Source organism: Anoplopoma fimbria, chromosome 16, assembly GCF_027596085.1.
Source record: "Anoplopoma fimbria isolate UVic2021 breed Golden Eagle Sablefish chromosome 16, Afim_UVic_2022, whole genome shotgun sequence".
Taxonomy (NCBI): domain Eukaryota; kingdom Metazoa; phylum Chordata; class Actinopteri; order Perciformes; family Anoplopomatidae; genus Anoplopoma; species Anoplopoma fimbria.
The window spans coordinates 11077937-11096232 of NC_072464.1; the positions used below are offsets into that span (position 1 = coordinate 11077937).

At 40.7% G+C, this 18296-nt stretch overlaps 1 protein-coding gene across 1 annotated transcript; it reads left to right on the forward strand.

The window, feature by feature from the left end:
* The first annotated feature begins 10719 nt into the window (after nt 1-10719).
* On the forward strand, nt 10720-16861 carry LOC129104616 (atypical chemokine receptor 3-like). Its single transcript, XM_054615390.1, is given in 3 exon segments — nt 10720-10844; nt 13796-14587; nt 14589-16861. Coding segments are annotated over 2 exon segments (1158 nt in total). The 5' UTR covers nt 10720-10844; nt 13796-13864; the 3' UTR covers nt 15024-16861.
* The last annotated feature ends 1435 nt before the right edge of the window (nt 16862-18296 follow it).

Below are 18296 nucleotides of genomic sequence, written 5' to 3' on the forward strand. Positions count from 1 at the left end.
TGATTTCAGTTGTGTACCAGCTCTTAACCTCGTGTTGAGTTAATCCAACCCTCCCCTTGTAAAAATGCTATTTTCACCAAATTACTCTACTACTTTTAATAAGACACAATTCTGCATTTTAATCTTTTTGTATAGTGCCTGGTGGCTCGCTATGCACATTTTGTCCCGCCTCTAGACTGGTATCCTTGTTCTGACCCCTCAGATCTGCATGGCCTCTGGGGAAAAACGCCCTGGTTCTTTCCTCTCCGACTGCTATGATGGGAAAGAGTTTCCAGCTGAAGTCCATTTGAAACCTGCTATAAAGAGTTTTCCTGACAGTGGGAATCCACCTGGGGAAACCTCTCTGGCCAAAAAGCTAGAGAAAACTTCTCTATTGCTTCTGCACATGCAACAAAGCTTAATTTCTTACTGATTCCTATGGAAAGTTTGATTAGAATGTTTGGGTGGGCTAAGTTGTGGGCACTTTTGTTTTGAACTGCTTATTTTGAATGATTCAATCATCTCACATGCCATCTGGTTGAAGCTGAAGTGTTCTCTTCCTTGTGTATAGACATGTTGATGACAAAGGAGTCTGCTTGCAAGCAGGTTTGAGCTCTACACAGCAACATAAGTGGCTGAGCACTTTTCCCAGAGAAGCAGCTTTTGTTTGGGTATGGAGGAAATGAGATCGGGGTTGGGTTGGGTGGGGTGGCGTGGGGGAGCACACTTAAGGAAATGGCCTTGCACTCTGATGTCCAGACCACAGCCTGTGACATGTAGCAACTCAGCAGTGTGTATATTTTGCAGCTGAGGTTTCACAAGGTCACTATTTGTTTGTCTTCAGTCGGGTCCAGTTTTATAATCACATGTCCCTGCAGCTTAAACATGTTGAGATCTTTTCCTTATTTTGCTGTCAAAAAGCTGAAGAAATTCAGTGATCCTGAGCTATCCAGTAACCAAAATAAGACATTTAATATCTGTTTTTTAAAATTGTGCCGAGTTCTTTCAGCTGAACACTCTGCTCCCACATGAGAGGAGTCGTAGATGACAGCCCGGTTAAATCATGCTTTGAGTGTGAAGTGTTTGAACAGTATGACTCAGTCTGCACTAATTAGCTTCATCCTTATAATTAAAACACAAACTCTGCATCTGTAGATCTACACAGAAAAACATATCCCTATATTGTCAGTATGACCTTTAGGAGTTTGCTTTATATATGCATCATTGACCCAGACAGAAAACCATAGTTTGTGATTGTATTGCTGGGTTTTGGGGCATTGAGTGTTTATGTTTGTAAGGCTTTCACCACAGTCTCTGATCTGCTGTCCATCCTGCTTTCCCATTGTCCATCCCAGTTTTCCCACCCTGGGTGCAGAGAAGGCCATTTTTGTCCGGTTCAATGGGAGGAAGTGGGCAACCTTTAATACCAGATACGGAACAGAGTCACAGGAAAAGCAGTCCTGCCACACTGAAAGCTACACACGATCATTCAGATAAAAATATAGCAATGTAATTCAGGCTAAGCCTGTAGGTTGAGCGAAACTGGATATTTGTATTAGCAATCTTAAATCTTAAGCCAACTTTAAAGCTCTGGTGCTCCAAGACAAAAAGCACTTTTAGACAAAAAGATCTACACTACTACTCATGTCTATCAGCTTAGCTTAGCATAAAAAACTGGAAACAGGGGGAGCAACTACCCTGCTTTTTCACAGAATTTCAAACTATTCCTTAAAAGGACTGTAATAAAGTTTAAAATCCAAATATGAAAATGATATGCATAAAGACATTATCCCTAAAAACTGAACTGTTGGCCGTGCTGAGCCAGATGTGACTTATTTTTCCTTCGTTTTGGATGTTTTGATTAGGCCGTAAATGGGTCCCTGTGTTTGCACCAGATGTCATAGGGTTAACAGCAGGCCAGCCATTAAACAGAATGACCCAAAACAGACAGAAAAAAGAGGGAGAAAGAGAGGGAGAGAGAGAAAGATGGCAAAGAGCAGGAGAAAGAGAGAAAAAGCTGAGCAATGAGGCAAATTATTTATATCAATCATCCTCTCACTCTTTCAGAGACTACATTAAAATCCAATCAATTTTACCTCAATGAAAACTACAGCTTGTCGAACTTTGCCTGTGTGCATGAGAGCATGTGAGAGAGTGAATCCATGTGTGCATATACATGAGGAAAGTGAGGCTCAGTTCAAGGCAGTTATATTAAGATTGGCAGCAGGAAAGGTTTGTAGTGAAGAACTGCACTTGTGTTTCCCTTTATGCTTTAATTGAAGTTCTAACTGCCCCCTTTACCTTTACCCCTTTTTCGTACCACAGAGTGTCCATTGTACGATCTCCATCATTGTGAAACCGAGGAATTCACTCTGACATCTGAGCACAATCATCCCTGAAACTACACCAATCAGAGTAGCCTCTTAAATCAAGTTATTCTTGCAGCAGTTCCCACTATCGTTGTTAAGGAAAAGGATTATGAGATAATAGTCCAATAAAACACCTCTTATCATTTCCATTATGTGGACATTTTCAAAATAGTTTCATTTCAGGGAGTTACTTACCATACCTGAGACGCAATTAAACATATCTGAGGCTGAACAGCCTTTGGCATGAGAGGAGATTAAGCATTTTATTGGTTTATTTTCTCATAAATTTAGAGTGTAAACTACTTGCATGAGTATCTGAAAAAGATACATTTCTCACGGGGCTATGTTTGTGATCACAGCCTGAACAGCTGGTCAGATAAAATGATAAAAAAAGGGCGGACTAAAGCAGCTGTGGAGGAACAGGACCACAAATAGAGCCAAGGAGCTCTTTATACAAGGTCCAAAAAAGGATAGAAAAACACGGGTGAAAAAATAATAACAATCACTGCCTCCTTCCTCTTTTCATGAACTTCTGCAGGATGTGTCTTTCATGCCTTGGTCTTTTCATTCTCATCCTCATCCTTCTTTTGTGTTGTTCCTCTCCTCTCACCAGTGTGAAAATGCACAGGAAACTTTTACCACAATGGGACTTTCACAGATCTTTTGCTCATTAGGGATTTGAACGCTCACTCCCGAAGTGTTCCTCCGGGGAAACGGACTGTATTTTACCACATACAAGAAAACAAGCACACACTTTCACAACTCATCTGTAATATAAATGATCTGCTAACAAATCAATGCTCATCACTCCACACACCCAGTTAAACACCAAAGGTTGTGAAGCAATTGCACTTGTTGGCCTTTAATTGAAGAATAGTTTGCCACTAACTTTAAAATCTTCCATCTCAATTAATGCCTTTAAAACTCATCTAAAGACACATCTTTTTTTTAAAACTCTTTTTTATCATCACAAAGACATGATTGTACTGTTTTTATTAGTCCGTACTTTATTTTGTTTTGTTGTTTTGTTATACTATGATTTAATAAAGACATTCTATGTTTTTCTTCAATAAACTAAAATTCTCTTATTTATGCCTTTTTATTTTATTTGATCATTCTTGCGTTTCATTCAGTCTTTTTGCACTTTGGTCAACGTTTGTTGCTTTTAAATGTGCCCTATAAATAAACGTGACTTGACAAATCAGGCTCCTGACACATACTTCACTCAGCTCACCTGCGCTGTGCAACTTTGAAACACTTACACGGAAGGCCTGCCATCATGGATTTGATGAATGAACGGACATCAGGCTATTGGCCTCCATTCATGCTCTGATGTATGGAGTGTCTGGTGCTGGCAGGCTGATGTGAGCCAGCAAATCTGTTTCGTATTTAGGAGGTTTGAGTGTGGCTGGGAGGTTCGGGGAAGGCTCTTGGTGGTTTGGGGCGTCAGAGTGACAGGACTGAAGTCAGCCATTATGCTCCTCTCTAAATCCTTTTCTATATTGTAATAAGAAGCAGATCTCCGCTATCTCTACAGCCTTTGTAGAGATGGGAGAAACAGACACATGGTGAACACAGTACATCCTGTCCCTCACTTCTGTTTGATCCCTTGCTCCCACGTTGATTCCTCTTCTCTCTCTATCTCTGATCCAATCTTCTTTCTGGCTTTTTTTTTCATATTTCTCCCACTGTCACACATTGGTATGAACAATGAAAGACTACAAATGGCCTCACATGTTTTTGTCTTTAATTAATAGATGTAGCTGAAGCTCAGGGTTACAGAAGAGAGTCTGACAAAAGCCTAGATGAATGGGAGTGCGAGTGCCCCTCACGAGAAGCTCCAGGCACACAGGGCTCAACTCCAGATGCTGCCTTGGTTGCCACATCCTGGCCATAATCCCCCTGCAATGTCACATTCGCTTGTGTGTATGTGATCGGTGGGGGGACCGTGAATGGGAACCACACGGGACAGAGAAAAATGGCTTGAGGTAATTTTCCATCACACGTTGCTCTGGTGATTTTGATCATTTCGTGCCGCAGGGTCAGTTCTAAAGGACATGATATTTACAGTGTATCGCCATTTAGATCTTTTCCCATTAAAGCGAGACAGGCTTCATTCTGCTGTTTATCTACATTTTTTATTTTATCATCTTGTTTGAGTGCTGTAGAGTCATGTTTATATCCAATAAAGCCTGCATTGTTTAGCTTTCCCCGAGTGCTTGCAAATGGAACGAAGCTTGTGTATGTTAAATCGACCTGTTTACCATTGATGCAAAGTTTCAAACTCAAGTTAAACCATGAACTTGATTCCAGTGAGGTTTTCTTGCGTAGCCATGGGCTAGCAAGGCAACACCTAAAGGGAGTGTAGCCTGTGAAGCTATTGCTGCAGGCTTCTCCAAAACACAAGCACATTCCTGAAGTGCTGATGGTCCATTTTTCATTTAGTGTGACAGAACAATAGGGGGGAAAGTTAGCCACCTTATCTGTGACCTCCATGTCAGTAGCATGGAAAGGCAGCGTGTTGTGAAGCATACATCAGGATGGTCAGGATAGGATTACTAGATTAGAGCTACAGCCCCAAGGGAACACAGCAAGACAGACACCTTCTCGTGCAGCCTGTGGACAGATTATGTCATTCACTAATCCATAGTGGACACTCACTGTCCCTTGGAGCAAGACGTTACCTCATATTTTACCCATCTTATTTGATCCCAATGACCTGTCAGCTGGCTCACGTTAATGAACATGGTGTGTGTTTGTGTGTAAGAGTGCTGAATGGGGGGGGGAACAGAAACCTGTAAGGCTTGGGGGAAACAGAACCTGCGTGTTTGAGTTACTGCTGCGAGCAGAGATGATGGACAAAGGTAATGGACTGTATGAGTCACAGCCGGTCATGGTCAACATCTTAGCATGAATTCACTGACAGATTCAGTGAGGTCAAAGAAAGACAAGGACAAAAGAAACAAGCAAAGAGAGAGAGAGAGAGAGAGAGCTCTGCAAGGCAGTGAAAGAATGAATTTGTAAAAGGCAAAACATTTTAAGGCTTCTATTATCAGTCTTTTTTGGATGGCAAAAAGTAGATGATGCGTTCAATGGATTATGGAAATGCCTTTGCCAAATAAATTCTGACCTACAACATTTAACTCATATCATTGATGTGCCATTTCTGCTGACTGTGTCTTCCTGGATATTAGCATAACTTGCATACATAAAAGAACAATTAAAATGTGCCTAATTGAAAGAAATTCATGAAGACCTCTTGACATTTTTCTCCCATAGATGGGTAAGATGGCCAAGGGAACTTCTTCTATTTCTGGTTCTTAACCTCTACTTCTTCTGCTCTGTTAACAGGCAGATTACAGCCATGTGTAGCCTATACTGCCAACTTCTGACCAAACTATGCTGTAGCTGAGTTTACACATGCCAAGCCAGTTGATGGAAACATGCATTACTTTTGTTATGACATTTCAAAAGTTAAAACTGACAATTGAATGGAAACACTGCAATGTATCCTGACTTTGGTGATCCTCTGAAATTTCCTCTAGCCCCATCGTGAGGTGAACTTTAGATATTTTCTGAACAGAAATTTGGATTCCCTGTCTTTTCATCTCGTGCCTCTAGTGTGCAAAATACCCGGTGGCAATCATGGGATCCCGTCTTGTGAGCATGCCAGCATGTTGATATTAGCATTCAGCTCCAGTACAGCCTCACAGAGCTCTTATCGTGGCTGTAGACTCTTTTGGTTATCATCAAATGATTATAAAGGTCTTGCAAATATCTAAAAGGCCAACCACTCTACCTGCACAGCACCAAATGGCAGACAGACACGACAGCAACTAGCTGATGAACATGCATCATTTAGCAGAGTCTGATATTTCCATTTAGAAGATTTAGAACAAACAATGCAGATCTTAAAGGAGAGCGAATATTGGACTTACATTTGCTTCACCATAGTTCATCATATCAACTTAAAAAATGGTGATATGTCAGTACACCTTGTTTCTGTTGCCCACAAGTGGCCAAAACAACTGGTTTAAGAAATTGTTAGTTTAACATTCCTGTTTAACACAAAGCTTCTTAGTATCTTCTCACTTTTTTGTATGTTTGACATTTGAGCAGTTCTCAGGTTTCAGTGACATTGGAGGGGCTAGTGTGAGGGATGCTCTGTCAATGTGAGGAATGCCTTGGTTGCTACATTCCCCGACAGGGACGCGCTCTTTATGCCAAACACACACCTGCATGAACATATCCCTGAGAAACAAAAGATCACCTCATCACAAGCTCGCAGAAAACCTGCAGTGACAAACCCTGGCTCAAAAACCCCAAGACAAAGCCCAACGGAACAAATGGCTGCCAATCTTTTGTCCTTTGAATTTATGTTACTTCCTGGTGTTCACACACTCCATCTCAGGCTCCAACCTCTCTTTGTGAGCACTGCTTTCAGCCTCACTCACACAGGCCCTCATCCACCTGAAAGATAATTGTAAATGAATAAGTAATTTAGGGTAAGATGACTGAGGTTAGAAGAGCAAGGGATAAGGAGGAATGTGAGGGAGTAGAGAAATTCAAGAGGGAGCCTCAGAGCAGGAGGGAGGGCGACAGTAAAGATAGTAAAGATGTGGTTGAGAATGAGTTTGGGAAGGACCCTCTGAATGGAGATTTGCACCAAAATAGATTGTGTCTGTCAGACCCCCCACCGTGATGCAGGGCTAGACTACAATAGAAATGGCAGCCATAAGAATGACTCTCAATGTTTCTTCCTCTGTCTTCCTCAAATTTTCTCCCCCTCCCCCATCCCCCTAATCATTATTTTACGTCATCGCCACCTTGTTTCAGTCTTTCAGTTGCCAACCCTTTGCCATCTCCTTAACTCTGTGTGAAAATATGTATTACGAACTTGGCCTTGACTTAAATCCAGCAGGAAAAGTTGAAAGGGGTCATATTGTTTGAATGCACTCTCCAAAAAATGAAGGTCCCTCACTAATGTTTGAACAGTGGACAAATAAACCTCTGGATGTTGTTTTGATCAGGAACACATGTAGAGCAAAACTGGTGTCCTATGTATAGTTTTGATACAAGTAGTAGAATTACAGCTTTGAAAAATGTTATTGAAATGATTGAACCTGCATTAATAGTTTTTTTTTTCAGAAACAATCTAGCAAATCAACATTGACCTTTGACCTTTTAAGTTGATACGGAAAAACTTTTTAGCAAACAGTTGCCTATTTACATACCCAGCAGACACAAAGCGACATCATTATTAATTTGGAGTCGTGTTCCTGGCCAACTGATGATTGTGTTTAACATTAACTCTCTTTTAGCTCTGTTTTAATTCTCCACCAACTGAGGAAAATATCTGGCACCTTAGGCTCTAAATTTGACTGCTGCTTAGAGCTGCAAGTAGCATGGGTTTATTAGAGCTTTTCAGCTGTAAACAGCTGCCTGCTGCTTTTGAAAACAACTCTGATAGAATGATGAGAATGAACCTGTAAAAATGCCATAAAACCAAAACATTTAACCGATAAGAATAATCAAGAAAAAAAGTATGTAGCATTCAATTTATAATGAAAGTTTACTTTGAACAGATTCAGGCAGAAGTGTGAAAGTGTTTGGTGTTTAAACATTATTTGATGTTTCCTAATTGTTGTATGTTCATTTTTTTATCGTAACCCTTGCTTAATTCAAAAAGTTCTAAGTTATCCGGTTTCATCCGATTCTTATTAGATTTCTTACAAAGAAGATATACTAGCAGACGGTATATGGTGACCGGATGGCCTTTTCTCAAACAACACACACATACACAACACACACACACACACACACACACACACACACACACACACACACACACACACACACACACACACACACACACACACACACACACACACACACACACACACACACACACACACCCCTGCTGTTCCCAGTCCGGCCTCCCTGTGAATGAGGGCTTCAGAACAGAGGTTTGCAGCAGTCTGCAGGGCTACGGATGCTTATCAGAAAGGCTTACAAATCCCCCCTGATGCTCCTGATATGGAGGACAATGGGTATGCGTGCGTAGTGGGAGCTCTCTTTTAAGCCTCATTGAAACTGACTTCATACTCTGCTCTTTAATGAGGTCAGAGTATGGCCTGCTGGCTGCATTTCATCACTGAATACAGGGCATGCAGTCATAATAAACTTCAGTGGTGTGACCTGAACAAGTCAACAATATATTTTTCCTAAGAAAAACATACTGGACATACTGCACCTGAAGTCAATACTTCAATCATTGGACATGACTTCAGGAGAATACTTTCACTTATGAGCTCTATAAAGTATATTATCAACAAATCAAACATAAAGAATGTGTATGTTTTTTATAAATTCCACAGTGCGTTCTTTTGTGACTCTGTCTTTGTATTGAACTTGGGGTTAATTGCCCTGGTGGGAGCAGCTGTGAGGCCACCAGCATTGCAGGTGAGTTTCAACGGCTTTCAGTAAAAACATGAGCCTCCCACAATGCTTTGTGCTGCTTCCAGAGGATGTGCCTGAAATGAGACTGAATAAGGCTCAAACAACAATGAAACAAAAAGGCTTCAGCAGCTGATGTTGTTCATAGTTCCAAGACAAGCATTGCATCAATAAAAGAAGTAAAATTATTATCCCATTTACTCCTCAATTTGGTCAAAATTGGATTAAAATATAGACTCAATCATGAGTATAGTTTTTGGGGTAGTTCGTTGTTCAGAGGCTATTTTCCGTTACATCAGTGGGGCTTGGTGTTGGGTTTAACCCGTCTGGTGGTTTTGGGTGGAAGCAGAAATCAGATGTGGTTTACTGACTGTCTGCAACTCTGGTTTCATATTAAGGTAACTGGGGCAGGGCACCTTGTAATATGGTTTAATGTGGTTAATGTGTATTGTGCATCATATTTATTATGCATTTATTCTATATATTGTGATTTTTTTAGGTTGAAATTATTGTATAGCAGTTGCTAGATCATCCTATGCAATTTATGAAGCTATAATATTTGAGGAAATATTTACAGTCTCAATACATCATATAACTGTGATGTTTTTATTAACATGATTACAGCCCCCTTTTCTACTGATTTCATGCTTTACATAAATTATATGATTGAGACATATATGTATATATGGTTATAGACATAGACCTGCATGCAATATAAAAATAACTGGAATATGGAAATATACAGTGAAATTTAGAATGTTGTATGAATTTATTATTATGTATCATCATTTATTATGTATTATTTGCCTGTACAAAGCAGTCACTAAATAGGTAGTTTTTGGGGTAGTTCGTTGTTCAGAGGCTATTTTCCGTTACATCAGTGGGGCTTGGTGTTGGGTTTAACCCGTCTGGTGGTTTTGGGTGGAAGCAGAAATCAGATGTGGTTTACTGACTGTCTGCAACTCTGGTTTCATATTAAGGTAACTGGGGCAGGGCACAAGGAGTTGCCCTTGTAATATGGTTTAATGTGGTTAATGTGTATTGTGCATCATATTTATTATGCATTTATTCTATATATTGTGATTTTTTTAGGTTGAAATTATTGTTATTATTATGTATCATCATTTATTATGTATTATTTGCCTGTACAAAGCAGTCACTAAATAGGTATTTTCAAAATATACAGTTTCTGAAGTTTGCATGTACTATAATATATCATTGTATTATGGTACATGATTCCAATTTACTAAAAATGTCATCATGATAATAATAATATAAAATATTATGCCATAGAAAGAATACTTTAAAAGGAATAATAACTTATAGACCTCTGCATTCCAGGTTAAATCTTGTGGCAACAAACAGTTTAATGCATAATACAATTATTTAAATATTTTATTGTGAATATATATTTATTGGCCTGATCATAATACAAATGATTTTAAAAGACCACAGTTGCAGAACATGTTTGCAGCATCTTAACAGGTGAGAGTGTCATTTAAAAGGCTTTGTGATTGTCTTTCCTAAATTTGCATAATATCAGGTTATTGCATTGTTCCTTAAAAACATTACACCCTTTTCTATGATACACTGGTAATGAATGAGCCACACTGCATGCCATAGTATAGACACGTACAGACTTGCATTCCATAAAATGTGCAATGATGTAAGAAACACATGTTCAACAATGTTGTATTTAGTTTTATTTATGGAGAGTGGTAAACAGGAAATTCCACGTGTTCTTTTTTTTATTTCCTCCTTGGCCGAAACTCAACGGACTGCTTGCCGTTTATTGAACGCCTGAGGTGATGCCATGCCAATACGCATAGTTGTTAGGACCAGCCTTGGAGGCGTTTCTCCTCTGAGTTTTGGCAAGTGCAGAACAAGGAACAGGCTCAGATTCATTGAAGGACGCGGAGGGTAGCGCACACACGATTACCACAGTGGAGTTGACGTTTTCCCTCAGCACCAAAGCAAAACCAAAACAAATCTGTTCTTACTAAAGAGAAGACTTCAGCGAGGGATCAGGAATCAAAACAGGTAAGCTGCCTATGTGGGATGATTTGGGGACAAGATAAGATTGTCAGTGTACAGGTAGTTTCTCGGCTTTCTAACACTTAAAAAACAGAGATGCTCGATACCTGCGAGAATCACTGCGTACTGCATAGATGAAAAATATACTTAATTAGTTTCCATCCAACAACTTTATTAACTCCTATTATTGCAGATGAAAACTGGGATCAAAATATAAGCTCATTTTTGTTAATGAAATAAAGCAGGAAGTTCCTATAATAATATACCATCATTTATCACATTTAAGTGTCATTTTTGTAGTTCTCCATCTTCCTAGCGTGCCTCTGGGCTGTTTATTTGCCTCGACGCTCAACCACGAAATGAGGCTACTGTATACCAAGCGGACATCTGATAAGAGAAGTTTGTTTCCAGCCTGATATAAATCAACAATGGCAACAATGACATTGTATGTGTTCGCCGGCAACAGCAATCTTGGGTTTTTCGCTGGACTCGGCGGTGCGTAATAACGCACAAGGGAACTCTTTTACTGGTTATCTACGCGAAAAACCTGAAGTCCTGTGTTAAAAGGCAAATATTTGATCCCCCTTCAAACTAAAGCCAGTACTTACAGGGAAAACTTCTGACAAACAAGCTGCACCTGCACCATTCATGTCGGCAGCATTAGCACATGAAAATCGCCTTCAATCGCTTTTATTTGCTGTGTATTGAGTAACAAAAGACGTTTTCAGCTCATTTGTAACTGGATGCTCTCGAGCTGAAAAGAGGAGAAACTGAGAGTGAGAGAGAGAGAGAGAATGACAGGAGAGATAGAGATAGAGAGAGAGTGAGAGTGAGGGAGAGAGGAGATGGGCTACATGGGTCCTCTCTGTTATCTGATGGTGTGGGTGTTAGAGGTTAATTAGCTTGAAGCCTGTGGGGCTACCTGGCACCTCCAGGTATTTTCCATATAATATAAGGGAATTAGACAGAGGCCATTGTGAGGGATTATCTCAGCAAAATCCCTCTATTAGAATGAATAGCACTTTCCAGTGTCTCAAAATAATTGGAAGTAGAATTAAATGTCATGTTTCTTACATTTCTTGAAACTGCCTTAGGAGATCCGTTACAAAGTATAGGTACCATTGATTATTTAGTTATGGGAAAAATTAGCATTATTAGCTAAATAATCCGTTACAGACAAGAGTACTGCATTCAAAATTTAGTACAGCAGTGTTTATCAAATGGCTGTATTTAAATAAAGAAATTCCATCGGCCAATGTTAGACGTGGGTGATAAGTACAAAACCTTCGATCACATATATGTTATTTATATTTCAGTTTCATTTTAATAGATACAAATACAGATGGGCATGTCTGTTTTTGGCTAATAAAGTGAATTAAATACCTGCAACAATAACATTGAAGCAAAAATCATACAAATCTAATATTTCCTTTAAGCAGTCCAGCTCAGTAAAAAGCATCTTGAAGTTGCAGCTGTAGAGTACATTTTCAAAACTTTGCATATACTATACTTTTGGGAAATTTTAATATGTGGAATGTTATCATATTTTACAATATGATCATATGTTTTGTATGTATAACATTTTCTAAGCTGCAAAGTAACTGGTAAATGTAGCTGTCGAACATATTTTGTGGTTTAAAAAGGATATTTGCCCCTGAAATGTGGAGTAGAAGTATAAAGTAGCATAAAATGGAAATACAAAAGTTAAGTGATAACAGATAACAAAATGAGACATAACTCATTCCAGACAGCTGCACATCTTAATAAGTTCCAGGTGTCCTTGTATACATTTTCACTTTACCTTTTTCTTTCATCATCCTCTGTGACTTTGTGCCAATTATCCTGTGTACAGCACAAATCTCCTGCACAGACAGATGTGTGAAGCGGTCACATTTCACTGTTTTCCGGCATGCTGTGTCACCCAGTGGTCGGTGACCCTCGTTTTAACCTCGGACGGAGCATTTTGCAGGCGTCAAGACTCCCGCAGACTTCTGCACACAATTCACTCCGTGGGCGTACAAGTCAGTCAGGGGCAGCAGCGGGGTTAAACCTCTCGTGTTCTGGTTTTGATCTATTACCTTTCACCTCTGATCTTTCACACTGTGGCAGGCTGCCAGTTAGGGGAGCTAAGAAAGACATTACAGCAGAACATTGGGAGTGTAGGCCATGCAGGGTTTCAGTGGTATTTCAGGCTCAAACGAATCACGCCAGGTTATTAGCATGCCAAGCTGCTCCAGACGACTCTGTGAACTTGCATATTGCTTCAGACACCTTACTCATAGATTTAATGTATCCTGTATTTGAAATTGTGTGCATGTGTTCCCAAGTTATGAGACTCAGATGTTGTAAAATGACGTATTCGGGGTTATGACCAGCCTTTTCTTTGATCATCTGGGTGGTGACAGCTCCTCTTTCACCCTCTCCTTCAAGAGTAGAAGAGAAACATCAGATTTTTTACTTACTATAACAAGCATGTTAAAGGAAAACATGGCATCGGGTTTCCCACCCTGACCAATGCTTTATCTTGGAATGCTTGGAACTCTCCGGAAATACACCGTGTTTGGATTTCTCGAACCCACTTCCTTATGTCTAATCTGCACTCTGTGCTAGTGGAGCTAATGTAAACATTTATAGTACTGCCCCCTGACTGCACATCAACCACAGAGAACTTATATGTTTGTGACACGGCAACAGAGAGCTTCTATTAATTCAAGAGAGTAGTGTTTTAACAAGTTAACCGCATTAAGATTCTTCAGGATCTGGTGGCATACCACACGTGGCTTTATGTTTTATTAGCTCATACACTTTGGGTCCACAACGGTAAGATGAATAAGATGAACAGAAAATTGCTTCTCAAGTATGATAACAGAAGGTAGCATTTAGTTTTGGGATCTTTACCCAGCTAAATGAACAGTATGCTGCAAGAAATGATAAGATGATGTCTTGTTTTTTTACAGGATCTATCCCAGTCAGACGTGGTGTTTATTACCTCCCAGTGGTCTGTGGTCCTCTCCCAGTGCTGAAAAATGAGTCTGAGCACCAGTGAGCTGGAGGACCTGTGGGAGTCGTTGGGGGACCTCAACTTCTCCGAAGCCTTTAGCAACATAACAAGTGTGGACACAATGGTGTGTGCGACGGCTTTCAACCGCAAAGCTCTGCTCTACTCCATGTGTGTCCTCTACACATTTATCTTCATCGTCGGTTTGGCTGCTAACGCTCTGGTCCTCTGGGTAAACATCCGTGCCCAAAGGGATTCCAACCCTCGCCATGAAACACACATGTACATTGCCCACCTGGCCATCGCAGACCTATGTGTGTGCGCCACCCTGCCTGTGTGGGTGAGCTCGCTGGCCCAACATGGCCACTGGCCCTTTGGTGAGGTGGCGTGTAAACTTACACACCTGCTTTTCTCCGTCAACCTCTTCGGCAGCATCTTCTTCCTGGCCTGCATGAGCGTGGACCGCTACCTGAGCGTGGCGAAGCACGGAGACAACGAGAGAGGCACACGCAGGAAGCTGATCCGCAGTGGAGTGTGTGTAGGGGTGTGGTTTCTGGCTCTGGTCGCCTCCCTACCAGACACCTACTTCCTGCGTACTGTGAAGTCAACACATGGGGACACCATGCTGTGCCGGCCTGTGTACCCAGAGGGAAACCCCAGGGAGTGGATGGTTGGTGTGCAGCTGAGCTTCATCCTGCTGGGCTTTGTTCTCCCCTTCCCTGTCATTGCTGTGTTTTACGCCCTGCTAGCCAGAGCTTTTACTCGCTCCTCCTCTCTCTTCTTCTTCTTCTTCTTCTTCTTCATCGTCTTCCACAGTGGAGCAAGAGCGTCGTGTGAGCCACAGGGTGATCCTGGCATACATCGTGGTGTTTCTGGGCTGCTGGGGACCCTACCATTTTGTCCTCCTGGTTGATGCCCTGTCTCAGCTGGGCCTGGTGCCTCTGACCTGTGGCCTGGAGAATGTGATCTACGTGGCCTTGCACCTAACCCAGTGCCTGTCCTTGCTCCACTGCTGTTTCAACCCCATCCTCTACAACTTCATCAACAGAAACTACCGCTATGACCTCATGAAGGCCTTCATCTTTAAATACTCCACGAGGACGGGTTTGGCACGCCTCATCGACGCTTCCAACATGTCTGAGACTGAGTACTCTGCTGTAGCTGTAGAAAACCCACCACAAATCTGAGACAGCTTGTAAATCTAAATTACTCCAAATGCAATATAAACGTATGTTACAACTTTGTTCTTATCAGAATCTGTCAACAGGCAGCATCATTTGTACAGAAATCTGCTTGAGTCATGTAGAAAAGATTGAAGACAGGCTAATATCAACGTTGATGGATCAATTATAAAAGCACTTACAAAGCCGTTTTATTATAACAGCTGATACTGAAAACATATATTTCAATCATTGTCACTCATTTGTAAAGCCAATACAGTGGCAATATATGTGTAAAATATTTGCTTGTACTGTTGATGTAGGATTGTACTGTGCGTGTGAGTGTTTGTGTGAGTGGTGAGTATAATCTGACAGGCATTGAATATCGATAGTATCTGTAGAGTAATTTTGTGTCTTTTGTCTTTTTTTAAATCAATTTGTATTTATATACTGTATATTTTAAATGTTTTGCTTCCCTCATGTAAATCAGAGTCTTCACACACTGATGTCTGCTCAGTGCTTCACTTCATACAATGCTACTTCATCATTTTAGTCGAGCTACTGAGTGGCTCAGTGTTTTAGTCCTGCTGTCTCTGTTAACCATAACCTCATGTCACATCAGTTGAATCCTTCAGACACAAAAAAATTAATTTATTTTTCCTTTGACTAAGGTTTGTTAATGTTCTACAAAGTGTGTGATCTGGGTTATATAGTTAGAGGAATAGTTTAACTAGCAGGAAATGGGGATGTCCGTGCTCTAAATATGAAGCTAAAGCCAGCTGCTGTTACACTTAGCTTAGAATAAAACTAGAAACATTGGAAACAGCACGTCTGGCTCTGTCCGAAGACAAAACATTTTTTAAAAATCTGTTTACCAGCACCTGCAAAGTCAAGTTGAATTAACATGTTATATTTGTTTGTTTCATTCGTAATAAAAACCACACTGTGGGGAGGATTATGTGCTGGACTATTTATTTGCTGGAGTCAGTAACTCTCTGTCGTCTGTCAGTCTTTGTACCCTGCTGAACTAAGACAATCACATGCTGGCTTTAGATTCATATTTAGCATTCAGACATTAGAGTGGCACTGTATTGACCCGCTCATCTAATGTAACTACCTGCAAGAAAGCAAATAAGCACATTTTACTAAAGTAGAAAGCTGAGGTGTTGTGCTTGCATATGATACACTCGGCAAATCATTGCCTTTTGTTTTCTTTTGGTTCTAAATATTTGCAGTGTCTGGAGGCTTCAACTAGGACTACTGAGCTTAAAGAGCAGATAGATGTTGCTCCTGTATCTTCTTAAAGTACAGTTTTATGTTAAATACTGTATGGTCGTCATATTTTGCATCAGTGCTAATAGTGGAAAGGATGCACATGTGCACATGCACATCCATGTGGTAATATTCCTGCTGCATCAGCCCACAGGCCACAGATGACTTAAACCTTTATGACCAAATAACTTAAAAGAATAGCCTAACTACCTGTTTGTAAGCAGCAGCTGTGGTATGTTACAACCAAGTGTTTATTAGGGACCAAATAACAAAAGAACATCTTTAGTTTAGAGTCGTGTGTGTGTGTGTGTGTGTGTGTTTGAGTGCCACAGCTTGACTCCCAGAAGTGACGTTTTGCTGAGTATTGAGTTATACAGTTTACTCACTGTCTGTTGTAGGAAGCAACATATCCTTTTGATGCGCTGACATAGAGCACATTGTGTCATGTGATTGGTTACACATGTATGCTTTTACACTGAGAAGATTTCATGTTGCAATCAGAAAAGACTGGGGGTCACCAACATGTGTCGACAAGAACAGAGGCATTCCTTTGGTATTGTAATGTGTAACATGTGTTTTGTTATGTATTAAACACAGAGAAAAATGTTTTGCCACAGTGTCTCAGTTTCTTTGGCTCCTGTCAAATTATGCTTACAACTTAATGTCTACCATGCCCGAGATTCCTAAAATAATGTGTTTCAACTGAGAAGCTCCAATGACATGGGTTTGGGAAATGCTGTTACTGCCATTTTTTGACTGCCATACCATTTGAGGCACTGAATTCCTACATGACAAACAAACAATCTCATCCAACTGAAACATAATATCACTTTGTGTGGTTTGTTCCAACTGTCATGTGATTTATGCTCTGTACTCCATGCAAGTCATGGTTCATCAAGGCTTTAGTTTGACAGAGTATTTAGGTTTTTCAGTTATCATCATACCAACTTTCTTTCAGCCTGCAAAAGAAGAAAGAAATATTACTCCTGCCAACTTAAAGGCACAGTATGAATTTTTCTTTTTTACCATCAGGGTCAGAGGATACAATTTAATTGAGTTTGTTCTCTTGCATTCTGTAAATGATTTTGTACATTTAGTGAATGAAACACTTTAGCTCCATCACAAGTGCCAATATGTCCCTAACAATGCAGAAGGATATACAGGTGCATGATAATACGTCAACTCATCAGCGTTTGCTCCTTTAACCCCAGTGCTTGACCTACTATCCTGTGGGATGGACACCACCCGGCCACTGTTATCCTCACTATAAGTGACAGCACTCCACAGTGCCTCTTTGCAATCAACTGCCATTTGTAAGCTTCTTCAGGCAGCCTCTTCCGTCTCCTTCTATGGGAGGATGAGCTCAATCAGAATGACCATCTTGATGGCCAAGGACCACGCCACTATGTGTAGGCGGAGGGATGTGGTGAACTCCCTGGGAGATTTCCCTGACCAAGGTCAACTATCATTCAATTACATTGATTCCCTCAGTGACACATATCAATTTTTCTTGTTTACTATAACGCTTCTCCTAGTTTTTCACCTTTCACCTTCATATTTCCAGTGTTTTTGGCCTACTATTTTAGTATCTGCTGACGTCACCAGCTCTTGAGACAGAATGTCTTGTTGACAGGATGTTTTGGAGGTTAGCATTGGCAGGAGAGGGCAGCTCAGCCCTCCCCTTTGCTCAACCACTGGTGCAGGCAGGCCAGGAGCGTCATTGGTTAATCTGATGAGGAAGCTGTGCTGGGATTCACAAAGGTCAAACCAAGTGAAGTATCTGCTGGTGATACCTTCCTCCTCCCCTGTGAAACTGCCTTGATCTCACAACAATCCTGGTGTGTGGTGGTCATCTCTGCCACAACCAGTCTCTTCCTTTCCTTTATAATTTGAATGTTTTTCCCCTCACAAGACCTTCTCGTCTGACCTGAAACTCGTCAATCTCTTCCTGATGTTGCCGCCTGCTGATGGCTTGCTCCAGGTCATGGAACTTCCACCAGCTAACTCACTAAACAAGATGACATGCGA